The 19,560-nt window shown below is 39.7% G+C and overlaps 1 protein-coding gene across 17 annotated transcripts in view; it reads left to right on the top strand.

Moving 5' to 3' along the window:
* THRB (thyroid hormone receptor beta) overlaps positions 1-19,560 on the top strand; it is a 359,669-nt gene that overhangs the window by 279,335 nt on the left and 60,774 nt on the right. For all 17 annotated transcript variants that reach the window (XM_076005744.1, XM_076005768.1, XM_076005751.1 and 14 more), the window contains one exon: positions 14,999-15,256. In XM_076005744.1, coding sequence (XP_075861859.1) covers positions 14,999-15,256 — 258 coding nt within the window. The remainder of the gene's footprint in view (positions 1-14,998; positions 15,257-19,560) is intronic.

The raw sequence follows: 19,560 nt of genomic DNA, 5'->3' as shown, positions 1-19,560 counted from the left end.
CAGAGAGGTTTGACTGCACAATAATGGTAATGCGCTTGAATCATCCCAAAAACGTCCCTTCCCTCCACCCCAGTTCATGGAAAAACTGTCTTCAGGGAAACCAGTCCCTGGTGCCAAAAAGGTTGGGGACCACTGGCCTGGATCAAACCATGCCATGTTCTTGGATTTCAATTTCCTTTTCTATAAATGAAGTTGTTGAACTGGTGTGGCCCTAATGTCCCTTTTTAGCTCCCACTATTCTCTGAATTTTACTAATCAGAGCCCACTGAACTAGGACCAATTGAGCTACTTTGCCTCTGAAAATGGGCATGGAATGTTGTCACACATCCATTTATTAATGCTACACATGTCCCCAGACAATGGTGAGATAAACAAAGAAAGCAAGATGAAGTGATTCATGAAGTCATCAAGTGTGGATTAACCAAGGTAGGATCAGTTCAGTTTGGCACTATAATATACTATCATAAAGAAAAGCAAAAAGCTTAAAATGAGAATAAATGACTCTGCAGCTCACCCCTACTGCTTGTTATTTTGCTCAAGCTGTGTCTGCTTCACTTGCCTAAGATAAAAGCCCACGTAGCATCACATCTGAACATGCAGAACAGTCCCGCGGGAAGACAGCCTGGGGTTTCTGGTGACAGGACACTAATATACCTAACAAATGGGCCCTATCATGTCAAAACCTACAAGTCAATATTAACAATGAAGGGAAATGAAAATAAGGATTGTTTGGGGCACAGGAAATGTCCTATACTGTTTCTTCCCTTGCTGGAAAACAATTGTGAGCAATACCAAGTGCAAATCATTTCTTGTAAGAAAAAATCATGCATGGTTGTATTTCCCTGGCACCACGTCACAGATGGGCTTATGTGTATTAATGACTTTTAAAAGTGAGTAATGCTTTATAAATCCCACCATTTTTCCCATCTACCAAAAATAAGTGTCCATGTTACTATGGCACCCTTGCTAAAAATACCATTGATTGGAGTTGACCTTAGATTAAATTTGTGAGTCACTTGAAATACAGGTGTTACTGCTGGCACTGATCCTATCAGTCATTCATACCTTAGTGTGCATTAATTCAATGCAACTAAGACTTTCTCCTCTGGAATCAGTCACACTGATTGATTGGTGGGGCTAAGCCTAGGGTCAGAGAAGAAATACTTTTTATTATAAACATAAGAAATTCACTCACCTTCCAGGTTTTCAACCTCAGAATTATTGACATTTTAGGACAGATAATTATTTGGCTGGGGGCGGGCAGGTGCTATCCTGTGTATTGTAAGATGTTTAGCAACATCCCTGGTCTGTACTCACTAGATGCTAGTAGCACACACACCCCAAGTTGTGACCACCAAAAATATTTCCAGACATTTCCAACTGTCACCAGGGAGGCAAAAACAAAAACAAATACAAAAAAAGAACACCTAAGGTGAATCCCTCCAGCCCAGGTGCAGCCCCACAGGCAGGCATGGTAACTGCCAGAGCAGCTTCTTCACTTGGGCAGTTTCCTTCCTCCTTCTCTATTCTCATCTTTTCAGCCAAACGCATCCCTAGAATTGAGGCAGTTGTAGATAGGGCTTCCTAGGAAGTAAACTGCCTATTCCAGTTGGTGTAGCAAGTATGGATGATTTTGCAACACCTTCCACTTAACCTGCTACATTTTCCTAAATAAACACAACAGTGAAACTACACAAGAGAAACATGCCATGTTTAGGTTGGAGAGCACCTTGGCGCCATCTTGGTAATTTGGTTCTGCAGAAGCTATAGACATGTACCAAAACAAACAGGATAATGGCTAACAGCACAATATTTTTTCTTCTTTTGGTTACCATTTGGTCAGAAAATATCTCATGCCAAACTTTCATAAAGCTAGAAATGCTTGTATCTTAAGCTGTGACTTTTTTTTGCCCCAAAACATCATGCCTTTCGAGTTCCCAAGCATCAGTGTTCTCCGACACTCTTGCTCCATGGATGAAATCAGAGATGCCTGTTCATTTGGACACAATGTCCTCAATATATTTCTAAAGAAATAGGTCCTTTGACTCCGTTCTTTTTTTTCATTGTTTTCTGTTTGTTTGTTTGGTTTTGGGTTGGGTTTTGGAGGGTTTTTTTTCTTTGAGACAGGGTCTTGCTCTGTTCCCTGGGCTAGAGCACAGTGGAATCATCATAGCTCACTGCAATCTCAAATTCCTGGGCTCAAGCGATCCTCCTGCCTCAGCCTCTCAAGTAGTTAGGACACAGGAGCACACCACTGTGCCCAGCTAATTTTTTTATTTTTTTATAGAGACAGGGTCTCACTCTTGCTCAGTTAGTTCTCAACTCCTGGCCTCAAGCAATCTTCCTGCCTCAGCCTCCCAATGTGTTAGAATTACAGGTGTGAGCCACTGCACCTGGTCAGCTCCATTCTTTTTTGAGGAGAGGTTTTGCTTTCTCAAGTGGTGTTTGCTGGGGAAATCAGTGAACCTCTCTCAATGCAATATTTGTGCTAAGATATGGCCCATGGTAATTACAGGAACTCCCAATTGCCATCAGACTAGTTGACTCATCTTAAAGAAGATTCCAGGCACAGCACTGCCCCTTAACTAGCTCTGTGATGGTAGCAAATGCTTTACTTCCCTGGGCTGAAATTGCCTCACCTGTAGAATGTAGCTTAGGAATAATGAAAACAGCTCCCCATTTACGATCTATTACTTTGGGCAACATCTCTAGCTCTCTCAACCAAGGTTTTCTCACCTGTAAAATGGGGCTATTACTAGCATCTCTTTCCCAGTGTTATTGTAGTTAGTAAATGAAACACAGTATGCCTCATGCTTGGTGCATAGTAGGCGCTCTATAAGGGTTAGCTCTCAATATCATAAACTCAAAATGAAATTATCCTTTTGTCAAGTTCTAAATTATTTGGTGGCCTTCTAACCTTCCAGATGGGCAGCTAAGAAACAAATCAGTTCTTCATTACCTTGCTCATTTTGTTTGTTTTTGTCTTCTTTCTAAGTTTTTTGACCATTTGGAGGTAGATCCCACCATAAACACTAACATTTTTTAAAAATCAGCAGCAGCAGCTAGTGTGGGAAACAGAATGCCTCCATGCACAGCTGTCTCTTGTTTGGTAAATTTATTGCAAGAAAAAAGATTTAATTAGAAAAGCAGCTCTTAGTGTTTGAGGTGTAGAATCAAAATGTCAGAATTTGAAACAGCATTGAGATTGAGTAATAAATCTTTATTGCATACTAAAAATCATATGTTTTCAATTAAAAGATTATGAGACAAAGAATCAGAAGACTCACCCCAGCTCTTCCCCCATCTGGGTGACTTTGAGCAAGAATGTGACCTCTCTGAGCCTTCCTTTCTTTAAGCTTCCAACCACATATTTTAGTCCATCGAATCTAGTTATTTTGCCTGTGATGATCATCTAGTCATTCAGTGCTGACTTCCCATTAAGAAGCGGAATTGTAGCATGGTTGGCTAGACCTACTTGGGTTTGAATCCTGACTGTCTTTATCCATGGTGCAACTTTGGGCAAGTTGTTTACTCTCTCTGTGCTCCAGTTTCTTCATATAAAAAATAAGGATAATATTTCCACCTCATAGAGTTAATAAAGACTAAATGGAATATGCTCAAAACAGGTGCCTGACACATAGTAAGCATAGATAAAATATTAGTTATTGCTTTTATTATTTTGTTGAATGTCTCTAAAAAGAAAAACCTATAAAATATAAAATTATAAATCAGAAATCTTGGGGTTTGGATTTTCTATTTTAATGATTAAATTTACCAACTAACCATTTAGGAAATAAAGACATTGAGTGCACTCCCTTTTATTCTGCATGTTATTTCCCCAACCTGCAATCCATCAGATACTACTTTCCCCTCTGGTTGCTGAATAGGAAAATCATAAATCTTATCTCTATATAGTATATATTAAATCCCACCAAAGTATTTTGGGTAACCATACATAACAAATTCTTTCCACTTTATGTGGAGACTGTGCCCCTAGAACAGAGTGTCTCAAACATTAATGTGCGTGTGAATCACATGGGGATCTTGTTAAAATGCAAATTATGATTCATTAATTCTGGAACCAGAAATCCCACCTTTCTAACAAGCTCCCAGGTGATGCGGAAGCTGCCAGTCCTCAAACTGCACTTTGAGTAGCACAGCCTTGGATGTTCCAGAGCCATTTGAGAATGGAGGGCTGCCCAGGGGTACACCTGGCCTGAGTTGGGGCAAGCAGGCTGGAGAGGGGCAGGCCTGCAGGAACTCAGTGCTGGACCCCTCTCCAGCCGCAGCCTCATCAACTCTATTTTAGGTAATTGAAAGTTTAAGGGAAAAATAAAACTAGCAAAGTATAAAAAAGACAGTAGAAATCTCACCTCCTTCTTTTGATTTTCCTGAATTATAAAAACATCATAGAACAGATAGTACCAGTGATTTGACCCATCTGTGGTCCTAAATTATCTTCCATAAGACAGGCAGGTATAAGGTATAAAATAAGAATTATTCAATTTTCCCTCTGTTTATACCGTTGGGACAGTACCTGTGAGGTGCAGGTGCTAAACTAGACACTCCTAGGGAAACATCACACTCCCTGCAGGCAATTGTGTCATACCACCAGGGCCCTTTTAATGAAATAGATTTTTGGTGTATTTAACAGTATTCTGGGGACCTGAAAACATCCCCAAAGCACCTATTCTTAAAAAGTTCTCACCTGTCCAAAAACCTCACCTACTATCATAACCAAGAATTAGATGTGCATAATATGTCAGTGATTCTAATTCTGAACAAAAGAAAAACCAAACTTTTCCTGATTGAAATGTCTCTTCCCTAAATGAACATCTGCATTTTATCTTGATCCTATGTAGTTTTCACACACAAAAAATGGAAAATTAGTCCCACTGGCATAACAAAAAGTGAAAAATTATAGTGACATTCTATGAAAACCCAGGGGAGGACCTATATGTTACTCTATTAACACCAGTATATATTTTTGTCCATTTCGTTAATCCCCGAGCGTAATTTGTTGAAATAATATGTGTTTTGCTGCCAAGTAATGAGACTTTTACAGTGTGGTGTATAAAATTGGTCTGATTATCCAGGCTATAATTTTGTCTTTTATTTGAGAGATTGTAAATCTCAAAGTTTTTTTTTTTTATCCACAAATTATATTCCTGTCCTAGTTTTCAAAGTTAGAAAAGATTCACATTTATTTCCTACTTTGAGAAGGGATATTGCACGCTTGAAAACATAAAATGGGGCCCATCTTATAAGATATGTTTTTTTCAAAAATATGGGTTCAGACTGTCAACAAGAATAAACATTATGCTCTGAACTTTTGCACAGGAGAAATCTAATCCTGGCAGTAAACATCTGTTCCCTTTTATGTGTATTTGTGGCTCCTTAATATGAATGTTTCTGCAACAGCTGTAGCTTTTCTAATATCCTAAATGGAATCTCTGTGGCCTTTAGAGTAATTACCTCAAAGTTTGAGTCATCCAACCTGAGGACTCTCTGATTAAATCCGGTATGAATTATGGAAAATCAAATGACCATTCCTAGGGGAGGATTCCATTGTGTCCTCCAGAAAGTACTTTCCCAGTCTTCAGGGCCTCTGGTCACTGTTCCAGAAGTCAGCTTGTTCCTATGTGGTTAAATAATTGTAAGACATTGCCCATGAACTTGGTCACCACCATGTTTTCATGAAACCAAGTGGAATTTCCACCACAGTCTTTGAACGCTCATTGTTTTGTTGTTGTATTTTTAAACTTTGTTTCAGGCTACACTTTAAAATAGATTAATGTGCATCCCATTTAAAGGTTCTAAACACACACTTTTAAATCTTTTTTAATGGTTTTCACTTATTATCAAGAGATTATCAGTGTCGTTTCTGGTTTCAGAATAATTATTTGAGGTTTCTATAGCCATGATGATTGGTTTTCATTAGGATAGTGATTGCCTAATGGAATATACAGGAAAACCAGAGAAGTTGGGAATAGCCAGATAAGGAAAAGATTTGTTTGTCTCTTAGCAGCTCCCAAATCTCACCCACTTAATGGACTGAGAATCCCTGCCAATGAAATAAGAGAAACCCTCTGTGATAGCAAACTTAAATTCACTTGCACACAGGGATAAAAAAAAAAATCCAGTCTCAACAAGAAAGAAAATTAATAGGCAGGTGCTCAGTTAAAGAAAGACAAAACCATACAGCAATAGAAGGCAGCCTACCTGAACAAAGAGGCTAATTTTGCAAGATTTTGCCTACAAGAAGATATTTCTGAGGGCATATTCCCTGAAACTGAGCAAGGGCCTCTGTGGACCTTCACTGAGCAGCAGAGTCGTTCTTGGGATGAGTGCGCCCTGGTTGGGATGTTTGAACACATTACCCCACCCCATATTCGGTTCATTCATATACTCATTCCACACATGCATAAATACAATGTTAATAAACTTAATTTCTCTTTAAATTTTTAATAAAAATGTAAATAGAACTTCATCATTTTCTTCCCAACCCCAATGTCATCTTACTTTAGAGATCTCTGCTCAAGATCTTGAAATAGCCACAGACATTCAGCACTTGGAAAGGGGAAGAAACGAAGGAATAGAAGTTTGGGGAGAACAGGATGGGGAGCAAGGGCAGATAGAGGGGAAAGGCACTTGGCTGGGGATGGGACAAGCACAATGTGAGAAGGAGTCTCTCACCAACTTCTGTTTCCCACTGGGTCCTGGAGGAGAGGGAGAGAGAAGTTGGAGAGCTACCGAGTTTAATTAGATTTCACTCAAAGCAAGGAGCATTTGTTAATATACCAAGAAAAGCTAAACAAGCCATGGCCCCAGCAGTTCAAGAGCTCACAAATCGAAACAGGTGGGTGAACAGTACATTGCAACACATTCTAAACAGAAACACAGGAATCAGTTAATTCTGCCTACCCTATCTGCTCATTTGTTAAAATGATGGAAATAATACCTATCTCTTGGAATGGTTGTCTGAGTTAGATAAAATAATGTGTGAAAAGTGCCTAGGCGCTGTCTGGCACACAATAGGTGCTCAGTGGATAGTAATTTGTATTGACGGAGCCTAGTCTGGGCAGCCTGGCATACAGTGAGTGCTCAGTAAATTTGAGCTGTCATTAACAGTAGTAGTAGTATGTGTATGTAGTACCTTATACACAATAATAAATACAATTTTCTTCCTTTCTCATCCTCTCCACCTCCGATTCCATTAGAAGTCAGTGGTCTGGAAATCTCCCCTCCCCATCCCCCCATATGTCTTACAATGGCCAGAATATTCTGCTCTATTTTGCAGGCTTAAACTGTGGAGAATAGCAAAGTAGTATCTGGTCACAGTCTCAAGAACTATCTACATCTTCATACTGGGAATACCAATAAGAGCTCAGAAGTGATACATGATACATTCTCTTAGAATAAATAACAAATGGTTTTTGAAGGAAAAGAAACTCACCCCGGGCTGGAATAGTAAGGAAAAACTACGTGGCTAGGACTGGAGCTGAGCTGGGAGAGTTCAGAATGTTTGTGTAAGTTGAGAGAAAGAGGGAAGATATGAGAATGGATCCTACAGGTTCCTTCCCATCAGTCGAGAATTATGGAGTTGATCTTTATAATTATTAGTAGTAAAAAAAGGAAGGGGATATTATGAACACTGACTGTATTTCTGCTCAAGGTCAGACCCATGTGTTGCCTTACATAATGTTCACACCAACACTGTGAGGTATTTTCATTCCACCTCATCCTCAGTTTACTAGTGAGACTCAGCAAGGTCCTATAACCTTCCATCACAAGTCTCAAAAGTAGCAATAGCGAATTTTCTTTAAAAATAGCCAACAATTTGACTTTTCTCTATTTTGGATAAGTCTTTCCTCCCTTGCCCAAACATTCCAAATTTATAAGTCTCATGGCATCGACTGGGGCAGCCCTCCCCCCGCAGAGACCATAAATGGGAATAAACGCTCCTGGCTACTGTGGAAGGTTCCCAGGCAGAGCCACCCTGGGGGGATCCCAAGGCACTGGGAGACAAGCCAGCAGCCTGCCCTCTGGTGACCAGCCTGCCCCTTCCCAGATGTTAGTACACTAACGAAGTTAGCCAGTGTTTCAGAGGTCCTGCAAAGATGGCCTTGAGACACCAGCTGCCTTTCTCTGGCATCCGATATAAACACCAAAGTAAAAACGGTTAGTTTTCCCAGTCTGGGGACCAGGAAGAATAGAGCCAACTAGTTGTCCTTTCTGTATTCTCTGGTCCCAGAGCACACCTAAGGCTGCACTGTAGCATCTGCCTTTTGTTGCAGAACTTGGATGCTAACCAGTTACGGCTAACTCTGCCTTGCATGGGGCACATTATTGCTCAATCACTAGAAATTCCTGGATAAATAAGACTATATGTGCTCTTCAGCTTCAGGGGTAGCTTCATTATTATGTTCAGTTAGAGCTGTAGACATTGACTGATGGATAATTTGATTAGAGTTCAGTAGAGGGAAAAAATGTGGGTACCATGGACATGATACAAGGAGGATATGGTAAGTTCTTGCCTTACAGAAGAGATACAATCAAATATTATAGATATTCAGGAGAGAGATTCGAAGAGGTAAAACAGTTTGCCCCAAATCACAGCTAATATATGACAAAGCCAGAATGTGAACCCTGGCTTGCATTGCCTGTATTCTTACCCACTATCTGATCCTACCTCTAAAAAGCAAAATAATTTTTATTTTCACCAGCAGTTCTGGGAGAATACTATTGGTAGTAGAAAGTCTACATTGAATTACTTTTAGTGTTGAGTCCTCTTTCTTACAGATGAACGGCTTTTGGATAAGAAAATAGACCTGGAGTCTGTGACAGGAAATAGTTTTCTCTTTGCAAAGTTGCTAGATTATTAGGAGATAATAGATATTAATTAGGATAGTGTGCTAGGCACTGTGAGTGTTAACTAACAACAACAACAATAACAAAGGAAATTAGATACAGGTATGTAAATGGTTATATTACCAGATAGAAGACGGGAGGGAGGGAGATCCATGGAAAGTGTTATGGAAGTTTGGAGGATGGATGGATTGCTTCAAGAAAGCTTAAACAATGAGCAGGCCTTAAATGTTGACTAGAATCAAACCTGTGTCTTCATTATTATGTTATTTGAGCCACCAAGCCAATCAAGCCAGGTATGATGACGGCCAGGCCAGCCTTAAAAGAGATGCCCACTTTACCAAAATGTCTCTCCCACCTGCCTTGCACAGCAGTGGGGAATCCAATTTTAAAGGTTCATTTCTTGGGCTATACCCCAACACTTTCCAGACATCCTCTTTAAAATACAGCTTCTGCAGGGAGGTGACTCATCACAGGTTCTTAGCCATTAACATAGTGGTGGGAGGTCATTTATCAATGACCTCCTTTCTTTCGGGATGCCTTTTAAAATCATATTTAGAGGAGAGGATGTTAGAGAGTGGGGCAAGAAAAAGAGAAGTCATTTGGATGCAAAATGAAGAGCTAACACTTAGCGAGTTCTTACAACATGTCAGACACTATTCCAAGACCTTTTTTGTATTAATCTATTTAATCATCAAAAAAATTAGTACATCCCCATTTTACAGAAAATCCACATCTCTAAGCTTCCAAAAGCAACCCTTTTTTCTTGCCTCTCTAATTAACCACCTCTTATGAGGCTACCAAAAAATATAAGGGATGAACCATTTCTTCAAATGGCTTCCAGACTAGATCAGAGGTTGTCTATCATCTTTGGCAACTAGAGGCAAATTTAATGATAGAACATCAAGGTTTAAAACGTCAGAAGACCTGGGTTTGAGTCCAGGCCTATCATGTACATCCATGTCCCTTCCTAAATTCAGTTTTCACACATGGAAAATGGGGATAATCATTCTACCCACATTTCCTACCCTCATACGCATCTGTCCAGCACCTACTATGAATAAGGTTCTTTTCCAAGTGCTAGAGACACAGCAATGACCATAACAGGGCTGGTCCCTGACCCCATGGTGCTTGCATTTCTTCTGAGGACAGACAAGAAAGTTCTAGATGTTGATAAAGTATTATGAAGAACTAAAGTCAGATGATATGTAGAAAATGGTTTGGGGGCTGGTCAGGAAAGGTCCCTCTTGAATCCTCAATGACAAGAAGCTGGTTGTATAAGGATTTGGAAAGGGGCACTCCAGGCACAGGAAAGAGCTTCTACAAGATGCCGTGGTGGGAATGAGCTTCTCCTGGTAGAAGAAGCTACCATGGCAGAGGAGCTCAGGGGAAGAGTAGGGGAGATAGGTCCCATGGGGCCTTGAGGCCACATAAGGCCTTAGGACTTTATTCCAATAGCAATGGGAATTCATCAGAAGATTTTAAGCCTCAGAAAAATGTACTCTAATTTGTACTTTTAAAAGCTCACTCTTGTTGTTCTGTGGACAATGGATTGTAGGTGGCTGAGAGCAAAAGCAAGGAAACCTGTCATAAATATGCATGAGTAGTGGGAAAATTGAATGAGGCAATAAGTATAATTTCTAAAGAATGTTCAAAGTACTAATCAAACGATAGGTCAATTGCTGCTCATCAAACTAAGGCCAATAATGAGAACACGTCTGTTAACAATACAAAAGGTAAAGAGAGCAGATGAAGTGCTTGTTTGAATTTTAGGTTCCTTGTCAATCAAGCAGTCCATCAGCGTGTACTTCCCTGGATATTTGCGAAGATGAAGAAAAGTGTCTAGGGCAGTACCTGGCTTATAGTAAATGCTCAGCCAAATATTAGTCTCCTTCTGTCCTATATGACTCTAAAAAATCAGTTAATATGTACATAGGCTGAGAATTCAGCAAAGCTAAACCTTTCTGGGTTGAAGTTAAAAAATCGAAATTAGAGACCTCATACCTAACAGTCTGATGCTGTATACCATGATAATTCTACACACTTGCTAGGGTTGCGAAGCACACTATATACACATGCCCCTAATACAGAATATGGTTTGCAGTCCCAGTACCTAATATTTGTGGCCTTTTAATACAAGCTAAACACTCACAATGAGTGCTATGAAATCCCAGCCTGACCCTTTCTGATCACTTTGTCATAATCCTATTTCCTCGCCTTAGCTTTTTTCTAAGGTATCAGCTCGCTCTTGTGTCCTGAAATACTTGAATATTTTAATATAATTCTCCCTTTTTTGATAGACAGATTTATTTTCTATCATCTTTAATGAAATTTCCAGAGATAGGATGTAGGTAGTTATGTTAATGAGATTTATGTTTTCTTCTCTTTTGCAGAAGAATCCTTTAGATCAGTGTTGTGTCATTCAAAGCCATTAGAATGATGGTCATCAAATGGAAATTCAATCAGCTGCATCTAAACTTCCTTGAGACACACAGGCCAATGCACTTCACATATTGCTATCTAGTTATTTTCTTTGATTCTACTTATTTATTAATTCATTATAATTGACAAATTAAAATGGTTAATTGTGAATGTGAAGTATTAAAAGCCAGATGTTAGCTGGGCTCCATTAAAGAGCAAAGGGTTCATGCTTCATGTGAATAACAAGATACAATCATTTCTAGAATACTCCTTTTTAAACTGATAAGAACAGATACTGCACTTGATAGCCGAAAGGCTGAGAAGCAATAGAATACTCCTTTTTAAATATATATATATATAATATATATATATATACTTCTACTACTATGTGTATTGTGTTCCAGATAATGCTCAGAACAATAGGTGTTTTGAGTAAACACTTATTCACATCCATACCTGCGATCTCCAAGATAACATCCAATTAACATCCGACTTCATGCTTCACTCAGTAGACCCCAAAACAATGGATGAATTTTTGAATGATAATGAAAATTTACTCCAAGACTGTGGAAAACATTAGAGTCTAAGAAAGAGACTGCATGCTAATCCAAAACCTATCAATAATTTATTTTCTTAACTGAAATTTGTCTTAACCCTGTGGATCTCAAATTCCATTTTCTATCAGAATGACCTGGAGAAGTTGGCAAATACACGTGTGCCCAGACCCCTCCAACTTCAAAAAGTCTGGTCTTCAATGTCATTTAATAGTATCTCAGGTGATTCTGATACACACAAAATTTGAGAATCACTGACCTAATAATCTTTGGGGATGTTAATCCCCCCAAAAAGAATTGTCCCACTGATGTGAGTTTTGAGGGAACCAAAGGATGTGTACATTGGACATAGTGATAGCAGGAAATTACTGAGAACCATTATTGCCAACCTTGTGTATGTGGAGGTAACTTGTAGTTCCCTCCAACAGCAGTACATCCAGTAGGTAGAATTTAAGGAGCCTGGTGTAGTAGCTGTGGCAGTCCTCCCTGGGAATGGAGTAGGAAGTGCATGTGCTCCCCCTGTTCTTGAGAGGATAAGAAGCAAGAATTCTCCTTAAATAAATCCCTGTTGAGTTTTCCCATGACCCAACCAGGACTTCTCAGTCTGCATGTTTCCCAGCAGTGCTCCAGCCCATAAACCTGCCAATTAAGCAACTGAATATGATTATTGTGAATGTAATTACAGACGGTAATTAAGAGCTTGTAAATGCCTCCCATGAATGGAGCCCTTTTCCCAAACCATGTCAGCTGCTTTTCTTTGGAAAGTGGAAGGCAACCTTATCCCTTGCCTCACCCCAAATATAGCCTCCCCTGCTTAGAAGAAACCTCCTTCTTTCTAGCCCAAGGGACATACTAAGCAAGCTTTAATAGGCTGTGTTTTAAGGGGGAATGTCCCCTTGGGGTAGAGTCCCTTTCAACATCTGTCATCCAAGCAGTGTTTTACTAATAAGAAGTGACTACCCAATTTTTATATCTTAATTTCTGTTGGGGCAGGGGAATTAATACCAAATTTTAAGAATTTCTGTGAAAAAATCAGAAATTGAAGTTTTTACAAAATAGTTTGAGAACTTTAACATTATTTAAATTAAGCTTTACAGGATGCAATTTGCTGAGGATTTAGAGTCTCTGAAAATAAAGTAGAAACATGCATAGAAACATGCATGGGCGAGAAGACTTTTCATGTCTATAAAAATAAAATGAATCTCTTTAGGTCCCAAATTAACCCTTGCATTCAGTACCTTTATATTTAGCTCATGAAAACCTCAAATCTTCATGGATAATAGATATTTGAATGAGTTCTGCATAGACATATTTAGCTTGAAATGCAATGCAACCTCCCAAGATCTCAATCTGTTGCCTTCTTTTAATGGATAGTGAGAATAAGTGCCTGTAATTGCACCAGTACCTGGCCCACTTGATAAACTGAAGAATTGAATCCAGACCTTTCTGATTCACCATGCAATAAATAATGCCATATAAACTTTGAGAAGGAAGAATTTAACTTACCTGATACAATGCCTAGCACAGCCCTTTGTGTAGAGTGAATTTTTAGAACCCTTCTCTGAATGAGATCAAATTTTACACCCAAAAGCTAGCATATTGTATGATTTTTTAAAGGAGACATATTGCTTACTGGCCAAATTAAGCTATTTCAAGCCACAGCATTTCCACTGACTGTGACCAAAAAATCATGTGTTGATTATTACTTTGCTATTGTTGCTGTGGTTTTCTCCTGGAGTAGGAATAGAGTGTGCACAGGCATCCTAATTTTCTTATTGTAGCACAAAGACCCAGAAGGGTAAATGCAACTTCCAAAAGTGAGAAACCATTCTAACCAACATCGCCTAAAAACATCAAGCGGTTTTAGAGAGGGTGTTTTTGAAAACCTAAAACATTTTTAACCCTCTGTTAAATAATTTAAAATTCATTTTAAATGTTTTCAAGGAAGCTTAAAAATTCCCTGTGATAGTTACCGGGCAGGATGGACTTGTCTCTCTAAACGCCATGGACATAGGTGTCCATGGTCTTTTGATAATTTCAGCACGAAAGAAAATTCATGTGCAAATTAAAGTCTTGCGATCACTGTATATAATCACTTTAAGAGGAGATGTCTATTTATATTAATTTTTTTTCTAATTTTGACAAACAGTAGCCTAAGAATTTCTGCAAATATGGATGACCAGATGGATTATGTTTTTTAATGTGTACAATATGCATACAAATATATATACACATATATTAGCTTGCTCATTTCTGCTCTCTATCCCCATGTATACTAAAGATATTCAAGGAAATAAAAGTGCAACACCAGGAAAGGTTAGTGTGAGAAATTTTTCATTACATTCCATTTTTTCCCATTTTCTAGAGGCCAGATCCTCAAGACTCTATAAATTGAATCAATAAAAACAATATAACATACATAAATAATTAACCAGCTGGTACCCCAACCAAAGAGCTTTCGGGCTCATCACTCCATCATTAGGGCTGCTAATTTGCTCCACAGCTAAAACACTATCTGCTTCCCTTCATCTGATCTTATTGCCAATTTGGGACAACATTGAAGCCATTTATAAAACTTCTATTTGGTATAAAATCCAGTTCTTTTTTTTTTTTTCCAGGCTATCAAGGGTAGAAGATGGTAAGAACAGAGTTGTTACTCTTGGTGTGGCCACGTGAGCCTGTCCCACTTAAGTAACAGGGTGTCCCTCAGGTCAGCCAGTGATAAAACCCAAGTCAAACAAGGCTGGATCCTGGGTGTTTTATGTCCTACCGACCTGAAAAGTGTTCACGGCCAGCCCTGACCCTCAAGACCTCAAATGGTCATGTAAGCAGTAACATAAATTGGTGTAAACTTGCTCTCGGGCCATTGCTGTGGAAGTAGGATGGGTAAAAGCACATCCTTGCCATGGAGGAACTAATGTCTTTCTAGGCACTTAAAATAAGGGAGGGATATGGTTATTACTCCGGCAGGCAATCCAACTGCCCTGGCTAAATGCCCAAGGCTGACAAATTCTGCATCTTATCACTGCCGTCGAGGCATGTGAATACTGTCAGGCTGAAAGAATTGAGAAACAACTTGCCTTCCAAAGCTCTGCATCTCAACAAAACCTGGACGATGCCAACAGCTCGTCAACTCATGTTTTTCCACCCTCTAGAAAATGGCCTTCCAGCCTGGGACAAGCCGAAGCACTGCCCAGACCGAGAGCACGACTGGAAGCTAGTAGGAATGTCTGAAGCCTGCCTCCATAGGAAGAGCCATTCAGAGAGGCGCGGCTCGCTGAAAAATGAACAGTCACCACATCTCATCCAGGCCACTTGGACTAGCTCCATATTCCATCTGGACCATGATGAGGTGAACGATCAGAGTGTCTCAAGTGCCCAGACCTTCCAGACAGAAGAGAAGAAATGTAAAGGTAACCAGATTTTTATTAGACCATTATCACATGTTTCAACAAGGAGGAAAAAAAAAAAAAAAAACAATCCTTGTTGTAACTGTGTGTTCAGTCTACATTTCTTCCAGTGCATAGTGTCCATGTGTTTTCCCCAACTGTTCTGTTCCTAGGCTTCTTTATCTTCAAATCTTCTTTTAAACATAAATAAATGAGATCCAAAGGAAGGCAGTTCATTGCAGTTTCATGTAGTGTTGGCGACGCTTGGGGGAGAAGACATTTTTACTTCTCTAATTAGCAGAAGGGTTGTTAGTTTTGGCTTTAATTCTACTTTTGGATCTGAGTAGAAACAGACATTGCTGTAGTTATATGAACTCCTTGTTTTGAAGTGCGTGTGTGTGTGTGTGTACATTTCTTTTCCCACGTTTCCCCACATTTTTGAGTGTACATTTTCTTCTCCCAGTTGTCCCGGTAGCTAATGGGCTCTCTGTGTCTACCTTTAACCTAAATAGACAATTCATGCTTAAAAGAGAGGTTTTAAGTTGTTGTCATTTACTCATTAAATCCTTGTGTCATCATCCTGAAAGGAGAGATTATGGTGTTAGGAGGTTGTCACCTCATAAGAAAAAAAAAAAATGTCGAAGTGGCCTAAGTTCCTGATTGCCTTAGATTTAACTGTTCTTTACCTCACGTCGCCTCCACCCTGACAGATGTCTTTTTACTGATCGCTTTATTGTCTTAGGGCTCCCAAAATCTTTGCTTCTTAAATCAATGTGTGTCTTTCAACGTGCAAGAAGTCCATTTGTGTCTTTAAATGTCCAAGTTTATGTAACTTCCCATTCTTTTCCAATTTAACATTCCAAAAAAAAACAACAAAAAAAGATCTTTTTGGTTTTTCTTTTAAGGATTTTGACTCATGGTAAAATTTTAAATTGTGTGTTTGAAAAATCTCACAATCATATACCATTATATAATAATGAAAGTTTGCAAAGACTCCTATATATGAGCCATGAAGGACTCTTACAAACTGTTCTAACTTGAACATAAACACATGATTATATTTATCCTTCCTGCAAAAGAGCTGGTCTTTTAGTTTTTCTGAAAACACTTTGAAAGCTCCAGGGAACTACCAGTTTACCTGGGAAATTGAGCGTGCAGATTGTTTCAGTTGAAAAATAGGGTTATCTGAAAAATAATAGTGAAATAGTGTCATAACCTCTGATTTGAGTACAGTCAAAACTATACATGTTCCCTTTGGAATAGTTTGTGTTTCAACTGTTCCTCATATTCATGATTTAGGAGATTTGAGAAATTGAAGGAGCTATTTAGAAAAAGGGTAAAATAAGGTTTTTTCCAAAGGAGTCAGGATGTAGGGCATGTGTGTGTCTGCGTGCACGTGCAAAATTTGTTTGCAATACAATTGAGATTTAGTCCTAGCATTTGTGACCAGATGTACCTTGAAATTTTATGGGCTGGGCATTAAAACCATGTCAAGTTAGAGTGAAATGTCAACAGGAAACTCCAGTATCTCATGATCTAAAAACCTCATAAACTAAATTTGATGCATTCACAATTGGTACGCGTATTCATTCATTTATTCATTCATAGAACCCATCTATATCGCCATCATTTATGAGAAATCGTGGCCTTACGTACCTAGAGCTCCAACCCTACACTTTCCAGTTTGCTGTTGCACCCTGAAAGTGAGAGGAAACAATCTCTGTTTGTATCCAAGTCCCTAAGTATATAGTACAGTGGTTAAGACTGCAAATTTTTGAAACTGATATATTTGAGCTACAATCCTAGCCAGCCTTCCTACTTTCTGTCCTTGAGCAAACTTAAACGATTGTTAATACAATTAAATAACATAATGTACCTGAGATGGCACTCTCTGAATAGCAGCTATCATTATTACTGTGATCATTATTATTATTAGCTATGCATCATTAAATCACAATTTAATCAAGTTCCTTGGACGTACCGTGTGCCTGGTGAGGAGTGAAGGAAGGGCACAAGACAGATGGTGCGGGTAGAGCATGAGGTTTCAGGGAGGTGAGAGTTGATCATCCGTTTTGCGGTCATTCAGCTCTCTTTCACTGAAAGTCAGCGAATAATAAGAAAATATAATTAAATTATTTAAGTTCTTCCTCGAGATTGTAAAAGGAACACAAGTAAGATACACTCTCCTGTCATTTCCAAAGTACCCACCAGGGTCCACCTTGACACGGATGAGAGGCAATGCCTGGGTTCAGCATGAAAATGCCACCAGGACGCCTACGTCGTCATGACTCAAGAATCTTATACACTAAATTTCACTCATTTGCAATGGACACCTGTATTGAGTGAGGCACCAGTGAGGCCAGGACAACAGCATGGTTAGCCTTTCCTTTACAGAGTTGGTTCTCCATCTGCTCTGCTTGTCAGCTCCCTCTGTATAGTCACTAAGAGGAGAGTTTTCTATTTTGATGTCCATCCACACTGGGTATGTATTTCCTGGCTGTCTGTCAAACCCCGATGCATGCTTGATATCTCAGTTCTGAGCTACAGATCCATGCATTCACCCATCAGTGTTTATTGAGTGCCCACTGTGTACGGGATATAGTCCTTGATGTCCAAGCATAAAGAAATGACAGAAGGGCCAAAAGGACATCCAACTAGCCCTATTCCAAGGACCCCAAGTGGAAATGATAAGAACCAAATAGCCCTAAGGATACAAAATCTAAATCTGTAGGAAAGGATCCAAAAAACAAACTGACTGCTTGAAGTTGTGCAATAAGCCCATCTCCCAAACCAGTCATCTGGCCAGGCTAGACTGGTGCACTTCTAAGTGTGGTTTGTGGACTGGTTTTTGGACTGTGGAATTCTGCAGAGTGTTTATTACCATGTCTATTGATGCAAGTACAGAAATTGAAAGTAAGCTGTAGAAACTTTCATAGCAATTTGACATTGCCAGTGACATCCAAATGCATGATCCATGGATTGATCTTGCTGAACAGGATATGGACCAGTTGAGTGTTGTCAAATTTGCTGGTCAGTTATATGTGCCTTAGTATGTAAAAGTTGTTGTTTTTTTTTAATTAAAAAAAAAATTTTAGAGGTGCGGTCTCACTATGTTGCCCAGGCTGGTCTCAAACTCCTGACATCAGATGATCCTCCTATGTCAGCCTCCTGAGTATCTAGGACTACAGGTGCGAGCCACCATGCCTGCCTTGCTATATAAAAGTCTATCCAATAGAATAAGTAACAGCAGTAGAACTATCTGTTGGTCCATAATGAACCAGTTTTTTAAAAAATAGTCTTTTTCATCAGATAGTTTGAGAATCACTGATTTATGTTTATAGTACCTTTAAATGTTTTTTTTTTCTTTAGGGCTTATTTTTGGAACATATATTTTATTTTTCATTTTGGTCTGATACTGCTTTTATTTTAATCTGCAGATACCTATGCTCCTATCTGCTATAATCATCCTAAATAAATTAATTGGTAACACATTTGACTAGAATTAGAGCTCTGGAGCCCTTACACTTTGTTGTGGAGCTCACAATTCAAATCTGCTCTAGCGTCAGAGGCTATTTTAACCAGGAGTGAGTGACCATCCCCCTCCACTACCCACACTTACCCACCCACCCCCATCCTTCTACCTCCACGTTACACCTCCTTGGAGTTTTTATCGAAATTTGAACTGATGGCTCAGCCATGAGGACCACATCCTGCCCCTGTCTGCCTCCTCCCTCCCCATGTTTGGTGCTACTCAAAGTGTGGTCCACCAGCCAGTAGCACTAGCAGAACCTGGAGCTTGGTAAAAATAAGACTCTCAGGCTCCACCCAGACTGCTGAGGGGCCCAGGAATCCACGTTTTAACCAGCCTTACCTGTGATCCTTATTACTATTACCTGAGTATCACCAAGTGCTTGAAAATTACTCCTAAGCGCTTAGTACAGGAAAGGGTCTGCCACCTAGTGGGCACTTGGGGAACATGCACTTTCTTCCCTTCCTGGACAGCACCTGGGGTGCCGCTTGGGTCCCTTCATTCCTAACTGGGCCTTTCCTTAAGGCCTGGCTTACGGTCATTGCCAACCTGATGGTCTGCTTCGTCACTCTACCTGGTAACACATCCTTCTGGGGCTTGAGCCCTTCTGACAATTCCACACTGCGACTGGGACACTGACTGCCCCCTAAGTTCTTACAAGGCTTCTCCCCTTTTCCCTCCCACACCCTGCTGAACTTCTCCCCAGGAATCACAGGGCCCCGCCAGTCCCACAAGGACTGCCCTAGACACAGGGCCTGTGGGGCCGGCCCTAACCAGCCTCGCTGAACCCAGTCAGGCC

Source organism: Microcebus murinus, chromosome 1 (genome assembly GCF_040939455.1).
Source record: "Microcebus murinus isolate Inina chromosome 1, M.murinus_Inina_mat1.0, whole genome shotgun sequence".
NCBI lineage: Eukaryota > Metazoa > Chordata > Mammalia > Primates > Cheirogaleidae > Microcebus > Microcebus murinus.
The sequence above is the reverse complement of the archived record's forward strand: the minus strand, read 5'-3'. Positions and strand labels throughout refer to the sequence as shown.